The sequence below is a fragment of the Muntiacus reevesi genome, chromosome 5 (assembly GCF_963930625.1).
Source record: "Muntiacus reevesi chromosome 5, mMunRee1.1, whole genome shotgun sequence".
NCBI classification, from domain to species: domain Eukaryota; kingdom Metazoa; phylum Chordata; class Mammalia; order Artiodactyla; family Cervidae; genus Muntiacus; species Muntiacus reevesi.
Window position 1 is genome coordinate 38,973,966 of NC_089253.1, and position 17,031 is coordinate 38,990,996.

General features: G+C 50.1%; 2 protein-coding genes across 13 annotated transcripts; one reads left to right on the plus strand and one right to left on the minus strand.

Moving 5' to 3' along the window:
* Nucleotides 1–75: 75 nt before the first annotated feature.
* On the minus strand, nucleotides 76–12,898 carry BSCL2 (BSCL2 lipid droplet biogenesis associated, seipin). 11 transcript variants are annotated; one of them, XM_065937515.1, is made up of 13 exons: nucleotides 12,726–12,898; nucleotides 11,713–11,841; nucleotides 9,834–10,046; nucleotides 7,988–8,304; nucleotides 6,654–6,735; nucleotides 3,111–3,254; nucleotides 2,110–2,244; nucleotides 1,829–1,926; nucleotides 1,103–1,244; nucleotides 894–961; nucleotides 625–713; nucleotides 447–527; nucleotides 76–319 (listed from the first exon to the last, which is right to left on the minus strand). In XM_065937515.1, exons 3-13 carry the CDS (start codon nucleotides 9,924–9,926, stop codon nucleotides 177–179), a joined length of 1,392 nt encoding a protein of 463 aa, XP_065793587.1. In that variant the 5' UTR covers nucleotides 9,927–10,046; nucleotides 11,713–11,841; nucleotides 12,726–12,898; the 3' UTR covers nucleotides 76–176. The 11 variants fall into 11 exon arrangements, with proteins under 11 accessions (XP_065793587.1, XP_065793585.1, XP_065793586.1 ...); XM_065937513.1 differs by lacking the exon at nucleotides 11,713–11,841 and adding an exon at nucleotides 11,894–12,080; XM_065937514.1 differs by lacking the exons at nucleotides 11,713–11,841; nucleotides 12,726–12,898 and adding exons at nucleotides 11,894–12,080; nucleotides 12,290–12,655.
* Nucleotides 9,950–11,718, plus strand: GNG3 (G protein subunit gamma 3). Of its 2 annotated transcripts, XM_065937528.1 has the most exons (4): nucleotides 9,950–10,069; nucleotides 10,433–10,651; nucleotides 11,053–11,152; nucleotides 11,427–11,718. In XM_065937528.1, the coding sequence occupies exons 3-4, from the start codon at nucleotides 11,054–11,056 to the stop codon at nucleotides 11,553–11,555; spliced, it is 228 nt and encodes a 75-aa protein (XP_065793600.1). In that variant the 5' UTR covers nucleotides 9,950–10,069; nucleotides 10,433–10,651; nucleotide 11,053; the 3' UTR covers nucleotides 11,556–11,718. The 2 variants fall into 2 exon arrangements, with proteins under 2 accessions (XP_065793600.1, XP_065793599.1); XM_065937527.1 differs by having other exon boundaries at nucleotides 10,433–11,152.
* Nucleotides 12,899–17,031: the final 4,133 nt, after the last annotated feature.

The following is a 17,031-nucleotide window of genomic DNA, read 5'->3' on the forward strand; positions in this document are numbered from 1 at the left end:
CCTCCAATCAGAGCGGGGAATGCCTGGGGAACACCAGGTTTTTAAATGACCCTGAATCCACTTCAGAGTCAGGGAGGCAGCTGGCACGAAAATAGTTTATTATTGGGGGAGCCCCTGGAGAGAGAAAGGGAGCAGGTGGAAAAGGGCCAGCATGTGAGGACTCGGCCCCACTCGCTTCAGGAGCTGGAGCAGATGGGGCGCTGTCGGACGGAGCCCACAGAGGGCTCCGAGCTGCCCACAGTCTCGGGGGTAGGGGCAGAGCCAGAGGCAGCCAGGTTGGCCTCCGTCAGCAGAGCTGCATCTTCCCAGGAGCCTGAACCTGGGCCAGGGGAGAGAAAACGAAATCCGAAAGGGGAAATTCCAGGCCAGGGACCCCTGCCCCCGCCCAGGGTAGCCTCCGCCCTGCCCACGTGCCCCCCCAGGTCCTGCCACAGAGGGTCCCTCACCATCACTGGCCTCGGGCTCCAGTTCCTCCTCGCCACTCAGGGGCTGTTGGTCTGTTTTCTCCTCCTCGGACAGCTGGCCTTCTGCAGCCCCAGGGGGGAAGGCAGAGGTCAGTCTGGAGGAGGCTGAAGAGGAGGACCGAGGAGGAGTCAGGAAGGAGGTCAGGCGGCTGCACCGTACCTGTCCCAGAGGGATCCACGTGGCTCTCACCATCCTCTGTAACGGGTGACAGCTGGGGAGACTCCTCCTGGCTTTGGGGCCCTGTGCCTCCAAAGGGGGTAGAGGACAGGACAGGACTAGGGTGGCTGTGCCTGGATGGCAGTGCCAACGTCACCCCATCCTGCCTTTCTCTTGACCTTCAGCTTAGCAGGCGAGCACCTAAAGCCTCATTCTGGATGGTGCCGGAGCCCCCCCCCGCCCCCTGCCCCAACCCCCAGCCATCACCTCTACCTGGCTGATGGGCAGAGACCTTTCGCTGGACTTCCTTGCGGGAGCGTTTTCGGTTTCGGATGTTTACCTGTGGAGGGGAAAGTCCTGAGCAGCAAGGCCTGCCTTCCCTCACCGGAGTGACTGAACCCTTCTGCCCCAGCCCCCAACACGCCCCGGCCCACTCCCCAAAGAAGAACCATGAAGGGGAGAGGAAGGGGTCCTTTGAGACCTGCAAAGAGAGGCGCTGCCGGGGCCAGATGCCCCCCCACACCCACTGCATGTAGCTGAAGAGCACAATGACACTGAGGAAGGTGAAGTTGCTGGCGACACCTACGAAGGCGCAGGTCATCGGGAAGTTGTACAGTAGGTACCTGAAGCAGGGAGTAGACAGGAGGGGAGTACAGCTACCAGGGAGTGCCAGCCTTCTCATCTCCCAGAAGTAATTTCTCGGGCAGTTCACTAGAGCTTGGTGAGAGCTGGTCTCCACCCTCTGCCTCCCACCCACTGAGCCAGCGGTTCAAGAGAACATTTCTCCACTCTGACTGCACATGACCTCCCCCTGGGGTACTTTCAGAAAGGCTGATGGCTGGGGACTTCCCTGACTAAGGTCCAGTGGCTAAGACTCAACTCCCAAAGCAGGGGGCCTGGGTTCGATCCCTGGTCAGGGAACTAGATCCCACATGCTGCAACTGAAAGCTGGCACAGCCAAATAAATAAATATTAAAAAAAAAAAAAAAAAGACTGGCAGCCAGATAGGACCATAATAAATCCTAGTCTTGGGGGTGGGGCCCAGGCATCGGTATTTTTCTAAAAGTTCCTCAGGCTCCTGATATGTGATGTGCAGCCAGGGCTGAGAACCTGTGGCCCAGGTAAAGCCCGTCACCTCTGCTAAGGACCCTCTTTGCTTAAGGACAGGCCCACCAGGGCTGCCCAGGCCACGTGGGCACTGCCTCACCTGAGCCCAGTGAAGTGGGCGTGGATGCGGAGGTAGGCCCCGTACATCTGGATGCGCTTGCTGTGGATCTCGATGATGGCTCCGGTGGTCGGCACGTACTGCGGGCGGGAGGGCAGTGGCGGCAGCACATCAGGTCAGGATCCTGCGGTCACTCTCACCAGCCCAATCTGAGGCCTGCTTCCAGCCTCCACCGCGGTCCCTCCTGACCGAGCCCAGAAGCTCCTCGGGTAAAACTCTGGGCTTGTGGGGAGGGCTGTCTCCTGTCCTCCTCCTCTCCTTACCGAGTTTTCTCTGTATTCTGGGTATAGCTCCACCTCCAAGAGCTGCTTCTGCTCCGCAAAGCCAAACAGCAGGAGGCTAGAGAAGACCAGTGTGTCGAGCATCTGGAGCAGGCTTGAGCGGTAATGTAGCATCACCTGCCAGGGCCAGGGAAGAGAGGCTGGGGACAGGCGCCGACCCTCAAAACCACCCCTGAACAGGGAGGAGAGGCTGGGCATGGATGCCCACCCTCAAAACCACCCCTGAGCAGGGTACGAAGGCGGCTTCTTCCGTAGGCCCCCCACTCCCTTTCACTTCCTACCACGCCCCAAGTCTCGACCCCATCATTGCAGAAGTTTGAAGACATCCCTGCCCTGCCCTTCCCAACCACATGTCTCTATTCCAATACAACAAAGTCTCCTCTTCTAAGAAAGCCTCCCAGGTGAAGCCCCACACCATCTGTCATCTACCTTTCCCCAGCATGGTTCTATAATCTAGAACAGGGTACCATCTATTCTAGTACACTGGAACTAGTACACATGCCAGTGTACCATCTGAGGCCTTTTCCCCCCACGTGGACATTCAGGAATTTGCTTCAGGAGATGGTTCTGTTGACAATTAAGAAACAGAGTCTAACATTTATTGAACACCCACTATTTCCTCATGGAATCCCAAACCAATCTATGAGGGAGTTACTACTATATTTGCTTCAAGGGGTTAAGTAAATTGGCCCTCAGCTAGTATGTTTCTGAGTGAGGACTGGTCTTGCTGGCTCCAAAAAAGCCCGTTTTCAGGGCGGCTCCACTCTTCAGACTTTACCCCCAAAGATGGGTGTGCTCATCCGATGTCCGGGGCGGGGGGAGGGGGCGTTTATCTGGTTTGGTAAACTGACACCTCTTTGCCATGCTGATGTGTCCGTGTCTGTGTCTCAAACCTCAGAATGTTTTCTCCTGAAGCCCCACCCAGATACTCTGACATCTGTCATCATTCTCCACAACCTCCTAGACAGGCCATGGACACTCACGGAGCGTGACGAGGTGGAGATGATCCGGCCGCCTCTGGTGTAGCATGAGATGGTGACCAAGAACATGCCCAAATCTTGATTCACAGGAGACTCTGGCAGCTCAAGCTCTAAGGTAACGCGGTACGGCTGTCCATACATCAGTACCTGCCCAAGGTGGTCGGCATCTCTTTCAAAAAAATTTTTTTAATTGCACTGTCCCTGTCCCACCTCCCGGCTACCCCTCCAAATACAATTTCCTCCGCTATCAAAACAGGCCTCTCAAATCTCCCTCTTCCCAAGAAGGTGCTGCCCCCTTCTGGTAGCTGAATCCCTCTCACTTCTGAGATCTTCAGTATCTACACTCCTGAATCACTCTGTTCGAGAAAAGTTGTGTCACATTTCTTTTCCAAAAGTGAACCGTCATGGTGCCAACTGGGCCATCTGTGACTCAGGCCTCTTTGTCCCCATGAGGCCATCCCCTCGGGCTCAGCCTGCCTTCACTTACATTACTAATTAGCAGAGTGCCAGAAGCGCTCATCATTTCACTAGCCAGCTCTCCCACAGTAACTGTGTCCTTCTGGGTCCCTTACCTTGGTTCTGTTGGTAGAACCCTGAGACTCACAGTGGGAAGGCATCTTCACTGGGATTAAGCTCAAAAGATTAAAGATTTGCCACCAAACATACCCTAGTTATTCCTGACCACTCCTATACTCCTATAATCCTATATTTGACTATGCTTGTCCTGTGCATGACCCCCTCAGGGTGATCCACAAGGATTACAGGGGTGATGGTAAAGCTTTTGGTTTTAACCAAAGAGGGAATGGATTTTAAAAAAATTTTTTTTTAAAAAAGAGTGCCCTAACCCTAATAGTGAGGGCTTCCCTGGTGGATCAGATGGTAAAGAATCTGCCAACCCAGGCTCGATCCCTGGGTTGGGAAGATCCCCTGTAGAAGGGCATGGCAACCCACTCCAGTATTTGTGCCTGGAGAATCCCATGGACTGAGGAACCTGGTGGGCTACAGTCCACAAGGTTGCACAGGGCTGGACACGACTGAAGTAACTTAGCACAAACGCACACACAACCCTAATAGTGAACTATCTAGATTTATTGCTATAAAGGAACTTTGAGCATTTTATCCCTAGAGTAACAGGTGAAAATCCACTGATCAAAATCTTTCTTTATATACTTTCTTATTTTCAGTCTGAATCATTATTTTTTACCTTTTTGTTGTTGTTCGTTTCTTTGACCACACTGTGCAGCATATGGGATCTTAGTTTCCCGACGAGGGAATGAACCCGCACTCCTTGCATTGGAAGTGCAGAGTCTTAACCCCTAAACCACCAGGGAAGTCCCTTCAGTCTGACTGTCTTGGAAAAAATGGATTCCATGAGAGTCCTACCCCCATGTAGAGGCCAGGTGAATCTAAGCTGGTTGCTTCACTGAATTCTTTGAAACATTAAAATAGGTAGTTCTCTGGGTGAGCAGGAGGGAAATGGGGAGTGACTGCTAGGTATTGGGTATGAGTTTTTTCTGGGGTGATGAAAATGTTCTCAAATTGATTATGGTGACTGTTGCTTAGCTCTGAATATATTAAAAAAGACTGAACTGTACATTTTGAATGGGTGACTTGTATATTATTCCAATTATATAGCAATAAAGATTTATATATATATAATATATAAATATAAGATAAATAAATAAATATTTATTTATTTATTTTGTGTTGGTATCACCAAATCAATGTACATGAGCTTGAGTAAACTCCGGGAGTTGGTGATGGACAGGGAGGCCTGGCGTGCTGCAGTCTGTGGGGTTGCAAAGAGTTGGACATGACTGAGTGACTGAACTGATATATATATACATATATATATATATATTTGTTTCTTTTTAAGCCAGTAATTATGTCATCTCCTCCAAGGAGATCCAAAAATTGCTAATACCAGAATCTTGTGAAGGACTCCTGCCTTTGTTCACATTTGCCTGGCTGACAGAGAAATCTCCTCCATTCCCACATTGAGCCTCACCATCGCCATAGTCTCCAGAAGACCTAATTCTTTGCAAATTCTTCTGAAATACAGGAACGGCATCTCTGCTACTTAATGCAATGTAGAGATTTCCGTCAATCCTGTGAGCTCTTTGAAGCAGGACAATATCTACTTCTAAGCAAGTTGTTACCCACAAAATAGACCCATTATTTCACCTACTCATTCAAAAATGCTCACTAGAAATCAATGAAATGATCAAGCTGCTTTACCTATTGGGGAACTCGGGCCTCACCCTTCATCCTTCCATTCCTTCCTAACCCAACAGTCTGGTACCTGATGGTACCTGTGTCACCAAACCATTAGGATCTACAACAGGAAGCCACACAACAGCAGGCACCATCCCAGGTGTAGATGTACTGTGACCTTGTTTCTACTCCCCTCTCAATATATTCCATTTATTATTATTATTGAGCCACAAAAACACAATGAACCGATGTTTTCACAGGATATTCTATAGTACTCTCCATATTACTTTCCTGAGTAGCAAAACTAAATAGATAACCCTCTGTCTCACAATGCCCAACATTCCACTCCACCACTTTTTTTGACCATGCTGTGCAACTTGCAGGATCTTAGCTCCTGAACCAGATTTGAACCAGGACCCCCGGCAGTGAAAGTGCGGAGTCCTAACCACTGGACTGCCAGGAAATTCTCCACCAAAGAATAACCACTTTGAAATCTCCATTTGGGATCCACTCATCCCACCTGGTAAGCTTTCTGGATAGTGGTACTCTGGCGGTACATTGGAAGATGTCACAAGATACACAGTCTTCTGGGTTATTTGTATTGTCAACCCCAGGGGGTCCAAAACTCTATAGGTTACATTCCTCCCTTCAAAGTGACCATTTATTTCTATCCTCCATATTTTCTATCTTCAGGTCAGTATCCTCCCAAGTACAATTTTTGAAAAATCATTTTCAAATGATTTTTAAACTTTTAGTTTGACCACTGATTACTTCTCTTATGCTGCTGACAAGTCAAAATACTCTGGTGATCAGAAATGCTGTTGATCCTCCAGGGTCCTTCTGAAGTGTTCTGGGATCCTACCCTTTTGCAGAGCTTCCACCAACTTCCCTAATAAAGAAGAATGCATTCCTACTTTGCATTTCCCAGGGCTTTCAGGTTTATTGAAGATATACTGGCATTTGGCCAGTCCTCTGGCACAATACCCTTTGTAATGGAAGGTTACATGTATCTCTCAATAGTGTCATAACAACACATTTTCAAAATTCTTGGGTGGATTCCATCCTAGTTCAATGAGATAGCTGGTTTCTTTAAGTTCTTTTAGATCTAAAACACCCCTTTATCTAGCAGATATGGCCTGGCTGAAACAATTTAAGGAGGAAAGAATAACCCATTCAATTCATTTGGACTTCAATTTTTTTTAACCTCCCTTTCCTTGAAAGCTTTCCTTTTAGTCTCTGTTACTCAGTCCCTGCTATCAAGGTCTTTCCCAAGTGTTCTTGTTTCAAGTCATCAAAGCTCTAATGAAACCTCTGTTCAGCTCCCGTACTCACCCGATCACGTCCACCCTTAGCCAGTGTGACATTGGCAACAGGGAACGAGCAGAGTAAGGAGGTGGAGGATTCGCAGTCCGTCCTAAATGAGAATGAGGATGATACTCTGCTAAGTTACAGTCTGCCTTACTTATCCACACACCTCCTGGGCCCCTGGGACTCCCTTTCCTGTCCCCTATCCTTTCTTCCAGAACAGGCATCCTTCTCTGTTATAGAGAGATGGAGAAGAAGTGCAGCCAGGAGACTCAAGACACTAGAATGAGTCTTTTAAATTCTCTCTCTGCTACTTGTGTTTATTTCTTCTCATGAAGGTAGACATTCTTAAATGGGAACCTATGGACACTTAGCTGACTAGTTTCAGACTTAATTGTTTTTTTTTTTTTTTTTTTTCAGACTTAATTGTTTCTAAATACTGACTTGGGAAGCTGATAAAAATGCAGATTCCTAAAAAAATAAAACAGATTCCTGGGTACCACCCCTTTAGATTCTGATTCCAAAGTTCTGGTCTGAGGCCTAGTTCGAGAAGATTCCTCCAAAGGGACCCACAGATAAGAGGCTCACAAACCCTTCCAATTGTAGGCAAAATTTCACATGGGCATGTATCAATAAGGTTCTTATGAAGGAAGGGCCATAGGTTTCATGAGATCCATGCCTACTAAAAGTTTAAGCAGCTCTGCCTTAGAAATCATGGCTCATGACCAGGGATTCAAGACATGGAAAGAAAAAAGAAAACAAAACTTTGGACCACTGATAATAGTCTCCTTATCAGCACCTCTTGATTGGTTCTGTAGTCATTTTTAAAAGAAGGGGAGAGAATTTCACAGGATCTGTAAAATGGGAAGGAACTGAGGATTCAGACCAGTAGGAGTCTGGGAGTTTGTGAACCTAGACACCTTGTTTTCATAAGCTTTATTGCAGCAGACAATCAGGAGTGGGAAGAAGTGATATGAAAGGCAAATACCACTTCCCTCTTCTCTACTGAAGGCCAGATTAGTTCTGAGATGAGTTGAGAGGTTGGGTTAGCTTAAAAGTCTACAGTAGCCCTGAGAGAGATCTGATCCAGCCTAAACTGAATTGACCCTCATAATGACAGTCTAGGAGAGGGCTTTTTTGGTTTGATTTTTAAACCAGATTTCAGTAACCAGAGACAGGACGAGGGCCCTAGAGCCCTACCAGCCCAGACCTGGCCCAACCTTGGGCTATAAATCAATATAAGTGCACTAGGCTCAAGTGCTCTCCTCTGTAAATAAGAGGGTTTTCCTCAATAAGCGCCAGTGGTACTTGCAGAAATTCTCTCACAGGATTCCTCTACTGTGATAGAAGACCCTTCTCACCTGTAGTGGAAATGCACAGGGCTGAGGTGGCTGACTGTCGGCATGTAGGAATAGTAGAAGGAACCATAGAGGAAGACAGACACCCAGAGCAGGAGGAGGATGGTACAGAAGAACACTCCAAACTGCAGTAGCAGCTTGCGGGCACGGCCTGCCATGACGTGGCCCATCTCCTGGGCCCACAGTAAGGCAGGTACTGGTGGGTCATTGACCATGACGGGGAGTGCAGGGGGTCTGGCCCCGGGTTCAGGCTTTGGGTTCCTAGGTGCTTTGCCACCTGGACGCCACTCCTGGCCATGGGACGAAGCAGCTGGTGGTTCCTGGAAAAAGACCGAGAAGGGGAAAGAATGGCTTGTTTCACGGGGGAGGTGAGGACAAAAAGGACACGCTGACCAGAATGGCTTTGAGGAACCAGAGACAGCAAGACATAGCAAAGCCTTTGTTTCATATGGCTTTTCTCCAACTGATTGGGTTTCTCAGCCAATTACCCCTTCCCATCCTCCACTGAGCTTTCTCACCACCCCCCTGTGCTAGACTTCCTCAGCTGAACCCATCCTCAGGTCACCTGATTTTAGGGCACGCCACTTTGATGGTCATTCATAGAAACATATTACATACAGAGGATGAACGCCTTAAAATTCTTCTAAGGCCGATTTATACACACGATTCCACACTGCGAGGTGGCTGCACGGGGAGAATTCGCGACTTGTCTAAGGTCGCATAGCCGGACTCAAAGCCATTAACCTTAAGCGCAGCTACTATTGCCTCCCGAGTTGTTTCTCTCCTTCCGGCGCTGCGCTCGCTCTCAGACAAGACCGCGCTCTACGCCCGGTAGGGCGTCCTGCGGCCAATGGCCGCTCGCCGCCAGACCCCTCCGATTAGGTGACCGGCGCGTCGCCCGGAGACCCCACGCAGCCGCACCACCACAGAAACCATCCAGCCCGCAGCGTCAGCTCCGCAGACTCACCAGTCGCGCGCGCTGCCAGGGCAACGGCGAGAAGGCACTTCCGCCTCCCATGGAAGTTCCGCCCCCTTCCGCCGGCCGCCTCTGTAGCGCAGGGGAGTGGGGCTTGTCCGGGGCGGGGCCCGGCGCAGGGGGCGGGGCCTTCCAGGCGGCCAGGTTCCCACCTCCAAGCACCCGGCACTCTCCCTCTCTATGGTCCGTTACCCTACCCCTTTGGTAACCAAAACCAAAGCGGATAGGCATCTCCCTCCAGGCTCCAAGATTTGCTCCAGGAAATGCTGAGTCAGCAGCAGCCCTCTCCGCCAGCCCCTCGAGGGCGCAATCGCGGCACTCCGCCTACACCTTCACTATCAGTCATTTAACCCCCAAAAGGGGAGAGGCGGGCGTCCGACAGGCGCTGATTTTTATTGCGCACATCTCTTTGGACCCGTGGGCTTCCAAGGCAGAGCGCATTCACCCCGGGAACGTTGCAATCTGCGGGTACCTGGGAATTTTGCGTGATGACCCGGCATCACGCAATAGGGGCTGACTGGCCCCTATTCACAAGAGTGGTAGCATTTCAGGCCCGTGATTTGTCTCCAGCTTTAAAGACGCGTCATCGACCTCCTCCGACCCTAACCAGACTTTTTCTCTGAGTTCCCACAGCTCATTATCTAGACTAGGTCTTGGCGGGTGGCACTTTCTATTTTGTATATGTCTATTCACCCCAAACAAGATCCCTCAGAGGGTAAGGTCAGTGTTGCGCACATCTTTGCACTCCCCACAGCACCACGCACAACGCCACAGACGTAAGAGGCAATTTCTCAAACCAACACACACACACACACACGCACACGATCCAGGAAGTCCATCTATTTCCAGAAACACCCACCGACTCTCCCCTACCTCTTCTTTGTCGGATTCTTTGATCTGGTCTCTGCATGCCTCTTTTTCCCCAGCTTCTCCTTCTTCTCTTTGGTCTGCCATTTCTTCAGACATCTTTCTGATGGACCTTGCTGCCCTTGGATTCTCCACTTGTAGCTAGAATGTTAAGTGGTGATCTAGAAGCTGAAACCTGTAGCTCATCACATTTTCCTGGATATGGGAAATGGAGGGTCCCTGGAAGAGAAACGAAGATTCAGGTGCTAAATGCTGTGTCAGGGTAGAGGGAGGAGGGATGGAGGGGGCGACAGCCCAGCTGATGTCAGAATTTCAAATGAGCAGGGTCTCACGCAGTCTCTACTGACTTCACTGCAGGGGCTGTCACAGGTCCAGACCACCCCATTTGAGGGGGGTGTCTGCCTGGGACTCAGCTACTTTCAGCTCCTTTGGGGAGGGCTCTAGCCCAGACTCTGAATGCCTGCAATGGGGAAGGGCAGGCAGTGAAACGTTAACAGTGGGGGTGTGCACAGGGGCTGCAGGCAGCAGCCAGGCTCCCCCACTGGCCAGACAGTTGGTATACGCCAGGATCTGAGCTGCTCCTTCTAGCATCCTTCATCCTTCAGGTATCAGCCAGTGCTGGAGCTGCAGAAACAGGGACCAGCCCTCCACTGGCCTCTGACCTGACCCTCCCCAGTGGCCTTCTCTGTATTAGCTGCTTCTGCTGCTGCGTCAGATACTCTCAGCTGCAACTCCCTGCAAGGTGGGGTACCCATCTCAGGCAGAAGGTTTTGGTGTACCCCACTGATCAGATTCCTCAGGACTGTCGCTGCCTGTGGCCTCAGGTGAGTAGGGAGCATCCTGCTTTTCTCCCTTTGGGGCTTAAAGGGGCAGGTGGGGGTTATGTGCCCTCCTTATTAGGGTGGGTCTCTTTCTAGTTGTGGTTTTCAGAGCTAGGAACAGAGATAGCTTGAGGGCTGTAAAGCCTTCAGTCATTCATATGTTTAATGATCTGTAGCCCAGGCCTTGTAGGAGTTTGGGAGCATCTCATTCCACTTCTCCGCTTCCTTAGCTGAGGAAAGGGGAGATGGGAAAGGCCAGGGAGGTTGGGAATAAGAGGGGAGTAAAATATTAGGGTATATGACCCAGCTTTGCAATGGTTGATGAGGCGTAATGGGGGAAGGCGGCCTTCAGCTGAAATTGTGCAGGGCCCCCTAGCACGCTCTGAGCTGTCTCTTTTCTCCAGGATGAAAGGGGAGACCCCTGTGAACAGCACTATGAGTATTGGGCAAGCCCGCAAGATGGTGGAACAGCTTAAGATCGAAGCCAGCTTGTGCCGGATAAAGGTGGGTGGGGCCCTGGATCCCATTAGTTGGCAGGCTGTACCTAGGTGCCCAAACCTCAGGCTAAGAGAGGCTTTCTTTCACTGACTCCTTGAGATCATGGAAAGAGTCTTGGCATCTGTAAGGAAAGCTGGCTCCATGTCTCTGTGGGTGATGAGGGAAGAGAAGACTGCCTTAAGGAGTCCTAAAGATGGCAAAAGATAATCTATTTGGGGATGGAGGCTGCAGCCCCCTTTGGGATTTCTGGCTAACAATTCCCCTCCTGGCTGTGCCCCAGGTGTCCAAGGCAGCAGCAGACCTGATGACTTATTGTGATGCCCACGCCTGTGAGGACCCCCTCATCACCCCTGTGCCCACTTCGGAGAACCCTTTCCGGGAGAAGAAATTCTTCTGTGCTCTCCTCTGAGCTGCCCTGTTCCTCTTCACAACTCTTCACCTTTCCCTCTCCCGGGCCCTTCCTTATTTATGTCAGCAACTGTCGTGAGCCCCCGAGGACCCCTGCATCCCACCCCTAGCCCTTGCCCAACCCTGTGAGGTTATCCGAAGCCCAAGCCCTCCGTCACCTGTCTGCCAACTCCATCTCCTCGCCCCCTGTGGCAGACCCAAAGCACCCTGTGACTCGGGGCACGCGTACTCCACCCACAGAAGGGCTGTCAGACTCTGTCAGCGTCCCGCCGGCTTCCCTCTGCGACCTGCTCAGACAATGGAGAGAGGGATGGGCTGGGTGCTTGCTGTCAGTCTCACCTTGGAGCTATTGGGAGGCTAAAGCCCTGTGAAGAATAAAGTCATCCAGAGTCTCAGAGGACAGCTCCTGTGTTACGGTTCTTGGGGGGAGAGGCTCATCAGTCAATAGATTTGGTGGTGGGTGCCACAGGTAGAAAGGCTTGCCATAACCAGGGAACAGGGCCAGTCAAACCGCGTTAGACATTCTCTAGGATCAGAGATTCGTCGGGTTAGAGGGGATGGCGAGCAAGAGAAAGCGTCTCAAGTGGGAGAATTGTTACCAACGGGCACTCAGAGGCTACAGAGAGCACTCCTACACGTACACAAGGACGCGATGAAGACAAATGAAAGAGAAAACAGACCGAACCGGGCCAACTTAGGAAGGGATTCCCGAGGGAAGTCGAAGACAGGAGGTACCCAGGGAGCGGGGAGGAGCTCAGTTCCAGTTCCTGAGGAGGGGCCGGTTTTACTTCTAAGATGGCTGCGCCCACAGCAGCCCCCCCCAAAGATGGCCGCCGCCATGGGGCCCGCGCCAATACGGCGGCCGCGCGTCACAGCGTTTCACCGCACAGGGCTTCTCCGCGGGGCCCATACTTAAAATGGCGGCCCCAGGCAGCCGGAGGTCTCAATATGGTCCCTTCCGTGCTCATGTGTCTCAAAATGGCTGCCTGTGTCCTCGCCAACTCGATACCCACTTCTCCCCGACAGGGAGGCTGGACGTCGACGTCCACCCGATCCAGGTGAAGGCACACGGGCAGCTATAACCAAGGATCTTGGGACAAGGGAACCCCGGCAAGCACGCCGATATAGTAGGCGCCGGACGCGTGGATTTTATGAGAATCTGGGTCCTTACAGCTTGCCGAGTGGAAGCTCCTTCGGAGCGGAAACACAAGTGTGACAATTCCCGCACCGTTCGGCTTGGGGGTGCTGTTCCTTGGCTGGCTCTTGTTCTCCCTAGGAGTTGGATAAGCCCTAAATTGTTCAGTTTTGGCTTCCTGGTAGAACTGGGGCTTGGTATTCTCTCACTTCCCATTCAGGCCCATTCTGTCACATCCGCTAGGATTAATGTCCCCGCCCCTGGTTCGCTTACCACCCCTCGTAGTGGTCCAGCCAGCAAGCTGACCGGTCAGAGGCTTGTCTCACGAGCGCCTCCTGGGCTCAGCCACGGCAGAGGTTTATAAACCCCATAATACTTTTTCTAGCAGCCTTTTCCTTCCAAGGGACATAAGGAGGTGGGACCAAGGCCAAGGCAGAGAAGGTAGTAGTCTCAGGATCTCTGCTCCTCATGGATTAAGATTCCCCACCCCCCATTCAGGAATACATCCTTTCCCCGGGGAAGCCTCGATCAGCTCATGCTGTATCCTGGGATACACTCAGGGGCAGGAGCTGCTTTGCAATAGGTGTGGGTGACCTATGTTAGAGATAGCATATCACCCCCAGCTTCCTCACACTTTCACACAAGAAGACAAGCACGGGGAAAATAGAGAGGAAACCAGGGGAGTAACTTAGATTCCTGTGGATGTCTCCACAGGCTACAGGGGTACCCAGTGAACTTGGGGAGCTGCTGCTGAATTCCTGAGCCCTAATAGGCCCTGGGGATATTTAATTCCCTTATCCTAGACAGGAAGAAACGAGAAAGTAACCTGGTCTCCCTCCTGAAGTGGGGACCTACCCAGATTCTGTTCAGGAACCTGTTTAGTTCTTGTGTTGTGCTTAGTCGCTCAATCATGTCCAACTCTTTGTGACTCCATGGACTGTAGCCCACCAGGCTCCTCGTCCATGGAGATCCTCCAGGCAAGAACATTAGAGTGGGTTGCCATTCCCTCTTCCAGGTGATCTCCCTAATCCAGGTCTCCCACATTGCAGGTGGATTCTTTACCATCTGAGCCACCAGGGAAGGACACTGAGTTCTTAGTGCCTGTTGAAAACTCCTCGAAGGATCAAGTTTTTTTTAAATCTCTGCATCCTGTCAGTGTCTGGCATATAGCAGGCATTTAAATATCTAACAATTTGATTGTAGTATACATGCTTAAATGGCAAGCAGGGCATAAAACAATCTTTCTCTTTTCCTGTTATCACAGTGTTGGGCAAATTCCAGAGGAGTAAGTGAAAATTTCTACATCTGCTCAGACTTCATAAAGTCAAAAGTACTCAAAAAATGTAATCTCGATTTTCTTTCTTTTCTTTTTTAAAGCAGCCTCTGCTCAGCTCTTCTACATACTCAATTTTGATACTTGTCAGATTAGAGGTGAATGTCTGCAGCCCTAGTTAGGAAAAAGGTGGGGGTGGGGGTGATTAGAGGTTACTAGAGACAAGACATAAGCCATAAATAACCACTTAAAATGAGTAACTATAACACTGAATAACTTTAAGAATCCTAGAGAATGGGCAGACACTGAGATCAAGGATAGCCTTTGGGCTAGAAGCTATGACTCTAGGGTGAGAATCTGTGTCATGTCCAAAGGGAGGAGTTACAGCAGTAACTATATCATCACTACTTCAACACCCTACACGTCATAAGCCTGTGGTATCCCAGCCTTAATAAGTCCCTGACCATTTATTAGAAATTACAATCAAGGTCAGTTCCATGCTAGTGACACAAATGCTTGTCAGCTAAAGTTACCTTCTCATTCTACAAATTCACTAGGAAAGAATCCCCATCAAACATCTGCTGAATATGTAGGCTCTTCCTTTTAAGTGGTAATTTGTTGTTGTTTAGGCGTTGTCATGTCTGACTTTTTTCTACTCTGTGGATTGTAGTCCACCAGGTTCCTCTGTCCATGGGATTTCCCAGGTAAGAATACTAGAGTGGGTTGCCATTTCCTTCTCCAGATCTTCCGGACCCAGGGACTGAACCCGCGCTTCCTGCATTGGGAGGCAGATTCTTCACCACTGAGCCACCAAGGCTTCCCTAAGTGGGAATTACTCACAAATAAACATATGTGGCCCCTAAATGGACAACCCTACATTTAATCTCACGCATTCAACTGGTTTTAGGATAGGCCAAAACCACAGAAGTCATGAGTTATAACTTATTTTCTTCTACACCAATGGTTCAAACTCTTAGTAAAAGCAAGCACTTAAGTAAGCCAGCAAACCCTGAGTGAAGGTGTTGCTGGTTCCCCAGTGAAAGCATGGTAGAATGGGAAGGGAGAAGCTGCTCTGCGAGAGGAAAGTCACCCTTAGCTGGATCCCAGTACAGCGTTAAGCAGCAGCATCAGACATGAGGGAAGCCCCCAATGACACACTCCCAGTCAGTGCAGCCACAGAAGAGAAGGTGAATTCAATCCAAATGGTTATTTATTCTAAAACTGGTAGCTACCGTGCCTACATTTTTGCCAGAATGTTGTAATGAGAACAGGGGAGGAAAAAGTTACAGATGTAAACAATGACACAGTTACATTTTTTTAAAACGGTAAAACCCCTTTTTTACTGGCCACTTCCAAGAATGCTTTACAGGTTGTGCAAAAACATTTACAGGCTCCGTGTGGTGGTGGTTTTTCTCACAAGCTTTTCCACCTACAACAACTACAACAGACGTCTGATAAAACACTAAACAAGTCTTCTAAGGAAAACAAGGCTAGGGATCCCTCCTGTTAATCCACATTTCCCCCCTTAACATTGTTTTTTTTCATAATAAAAAGACAGACACAAACAAAACCCAGACATCTACTGTTGTTGCGAGTGATCTCTTGGACTAAACCGACAAGGACGTGGCAGTTTCACGCTCCACCCACCTAGAAAGAGCTTTTTATGAAAAGATGACTTTCCAGTGTCAAAAGTGAACAGCAAGTACCCCCCGCCCCCCCCAAAAAACCCAAAGCGGCTTAAATTCTGTCCTTCCCCCTCCTCACCCTGAGGGCCTAGCATCCCCAAACCGTGCTGTAGACTATGAAAAGATGCTATTTGCTGCAGGACTAAACATTTGAATAGGGCTGGCAGTTTCTGCCACGGAGTCAATTTTCTGTTATAATCTTGCCCTAAGGGGAATCTCTTTGGGCTCCAGTTTTTATCTCCTTGCCCTGACACTATAAACACTAAAGCTTTCTCAAACACTCCCCTTAATGGTAATAAAAAGTGGGTTGCAGACAACTTCAGGCAATCACTTCACCCACTGCCACACACAAACCCACAGAAGCAGCAGGTGTCCGGAGAAAGAGAGGACGTCACTGTGAGCAAGCAAACATATTGCCTACCAGCACCCCATTCCAGCCTCTGGGTCAGAGGTCCTGGTGGAGTAGAGGGGTGTCCTAGACAGGTGACTAGAGGGCCAGAACCAGGGCCTGTGCACCCTCCTGGGCACGGCAGTAACCGTGGGAGAGGGAGAGGGAGATCAAATTTCAGCACAAAATTTTCAACAGAGGGCTACCCAGGTAAGGAAGTGGAAGTGAAGTGTCTTCTAGTAGCACAACCTGGGACTCCCCTCGCCAGGAAGTGCAGCAATGTGAGGTGTTTGCTGAGTAAGCTCTTGGCTGACACAATGCTGAGCAGGAAGGTGAATGAAAACTGAAGCTCAGTATTCAAAGAGCATTCCCACATCCCACCCATATTCTTGAACCAGCGACCTGAAGCTGTCTGTCAAGAACTAGGAGGTTGTCGGTAAAGTTACCATCCCAACTGAAGTCTTGGCTAGATGCCTCTCTGGGCCACGCAGGGAAGATGCCCCAGGAGGAATCCTGTGGCCACAAGTCAGGAAGCGGTGCTCCTGTGCACACACACGCTCACATTCACGCTCTTCTCAAGTTCCAGCAGCCCTACTGAGCTGCCTCCCACCCCCCACCCTCCCCTTTCTAGTCACTCTCTACCTGTGTATCAAAAAAGCCAGCAGGGCCCTGGCCCTCCACACTGTATAAAATAGTCGCTATTCTCAGCACCTGGGCCCAGTAGCCCAACACCACAGGATTCACCTATATACATATCCTGCTGCAGTGAAAAGAATCCTGCTTCGTTTCTGTGTGAGCTGAAACCCTGAGAAACGTTCCTTCTCTAGAACCAGAAGAGGACAGATTCTCTAACAGAGATGATTTCAGAGACTTCCCGCCTGTCTCAGCCTTGGAAGACAAGAGAGCAGAGACCGGCAGATCACCATCTTCAGACTGAGGGCTGCAATCCCAACTCTTCTCCCAGATTTTATGGAAATCCATAAACGGGTACAGAGG

What these genes read in the sequence shown, in the direction of transcription:
- GNG3 (XM_065937527.1), top strand. Translation starts at nt 10,970, where the DNA reads ATGAGGCGTAATGGGGGAAGGCGGCCTTCAGCTGAAATTGTGCAGGGC. An exon ending in CCAGCTTGTGCCGGATAAAG is followed by an intron (nt 11,153 to 11,426) that starts GTGGGTGGGGCC and finishes GCTGTGCCCCAG; the next exon opens with GTGTCCAAGGCAGCAGCAGA.
- BSCL2 (XM_065937517.1), bottom strand. Translation starts at nt 9,926, where the DNA reads ATGTCTGAAGAAATGGCAGACCAAAGAGAAGAAGGAGAAGCTGGGGAA. An exon ending in GCCCACTTCACTGGGCTCAG is followed by an intron (nt 1,245 to 1,828) that starts GTGAGGCAGTGC and finishes TCCCTGCTTCAG; the next exon opens with GTACCTACTGTACAACTTCC. An exon ending in GGCAGCGCCTCTCTTTGCAG is followed by an intron (nt 962 to 1,102) that starts GTCTCAAAGGAC and finishes TCCCCTCCACAG; the next exon opens with GTAAACATCCGAAACCGAAA.